The sequence below is a fragment of the Trichechus manatus genome, unplaced genomic scaffold, assembly GCF_000243295.1.
Source record: "Trichechus manatus latirostris isolate Lorelei unplaced genomic scaffold, TriManLat1.0 scaffold00018, whole genome shotgun sequence".
NCBI lineage: Eukaryota > Metazoa > Chordata > Mammalia > Sirenia > Trichechidae > Trichechus > Trichechus manatus.
The window spans coordinates 7,799,510-7,801,105 of NW_004443954.1; the positions used below are offsets into that span (position 1 = coordinate 7,799,510).

The window sequence follows — 1,596 nt, forward strand, 5'->3', positions numbered from 1 at the left end:
CCCCATGGTGTGAATTTCCTGAATTTGATGGCTGTACTATAGTCATGTAGGTGACAGCCATCAAGATCAGGTCTTTGTAAATTTTTGCTATTACAAGCAATGCTGCAATGAAAAGACTTACACTTACGTGTTGGAGCGTATCTATGGCAAGCTCTCTGAAACGGAGGCCTAGACTCAAGGACGAGACCTTTAACCTTGATCCCAATTGCTGTTCCTTCTCCTGGTCTTAGAGGCAGCCTGGCAGGTGCTGATGTGGGTCCTGCCTCGGGAACTCTCCTTCCCCTTTACACATCTCTTCTCTTTGCCCCCCGCCGCCTGCCCGCATTACCTGGGGAGTATCTGACCTGGCTGGCCTTGCCCCTCAGGCTCTTAGAGCCAAGATTATTTAATATTCCGTAGTGAGCCTAGAAAATCAGGTGCCCAGCCTCATGTACCACTTCCTCTGCTGTGGGCATCCTTAGTGTTGGGCTGGCACATGTGAACTCAGAAGCACATTTTTCCCTGGAGAGTGGTAGTAGGGTGAAGTGCAGACCGTGATGTAGGATTGTGTTACTCGGATTTTATGCATAGAGTAGACTTTGGGCGGTTAACAGAGAATAACATTGTTTTAATCAATGAGAAAACACAATAATTTACTTGAAACAGTTTTTGAAATAGGAGACATAGGTAGGATACTGCTTCTAGAAATATTTGTGTGTAGGTATATTCTTAGATACTTTGATTTCCTTATCCTAGTTGAAAATTAAAACCCAAAATCTGTTTAAAGAAGGGAATTGTTTCTAATCAGTCTTCAGATTTTTTTCCGGTTTTATTCTCTTGTGGCAAATATTGCTGAATGGCTAGTTCCAGTTCATTTCAAAAACAATTCAATTTTATTTTATTTTCCATCCACTGTTTATAACATTCATTTGTCATTTTTGTCATTTTGTAGACCTCCCAAGAGCAGCTGTCAGGATCTTAAGCAACATGACATTCCTTTTTGTGAGTTTGTCATACACAGCTGAGAGTGCCATTGTAACTGCTTTCATTACCTTCATTCCCAAGTTCATCGAGTCACAGTTTGGTATCCCCGCTTCCACTGCCAGCATCTACACTGGTAAGGCGCTGCCGTAGAGTTGCTTGAAAACATGATCATTTTTGACCACTCAACTGAAATGGTAATGATCAAAGAGAAACTTAAATCTAACATCAACGTGTTAAATAAGTTTGTTAGCAGTTACCTTTCCACCAAGATTTGAGGAGAAAGAAGTCAAGTCCTTCAATACTTTCACTTTGATTCATGTTGTATTACCATGTGAGATTTTTACCAACTGTGTTTTGGAAATGGAAAACTTGACACGTTTATGTTTTTATGGTTTTTTGTTAAAAAAGAAAAGCAATAGATAATGACATTCAAATTTATATCTGAATAGATCTTTTCCTGCGTTGGCATTAAAAGGTTTTAAAGTGTTAAAAAAAATAAAAAGATAATCTGAAATATAGATCAGTCCATGGTACAAGGATTTCCCCTTGATAATCGTGAACAAATTTTGATGGAATCAGTGGAGATAAATGAAGTTAGAAAGGAAATTTATCTCTTTTGTTTTAGAAGATGTT

At 38.7% G+C, this 1,596-nt stretch overlaps 1 protein-coding gene across 2 annotated transcripts in view; it reads left to right on the top strand.

Moving 5' to 3' along the window:
- The window catches only part of SLCO5A1 (solute carrier organic anion transporter family member 5A1), an 80,988-nt gene that overhangs the window by 7,500 nt on the left and 71,892 nt on the right, over nucleotides 1–1,596 (top strand). For both annotated transcript variants that reach the window (XM_023727756.1, XM_023727757.1), the window contains exon 2: nucleotides 932–1,096. In XM_023727756.1, coding sequence (XP_023583524.1) covers nucleotides 932–1,096 — 165 coding nt within the window. The remainder of the gene's footprint in view (nucleotides 1–931; nucleotides 1,097–1,596) is intronic.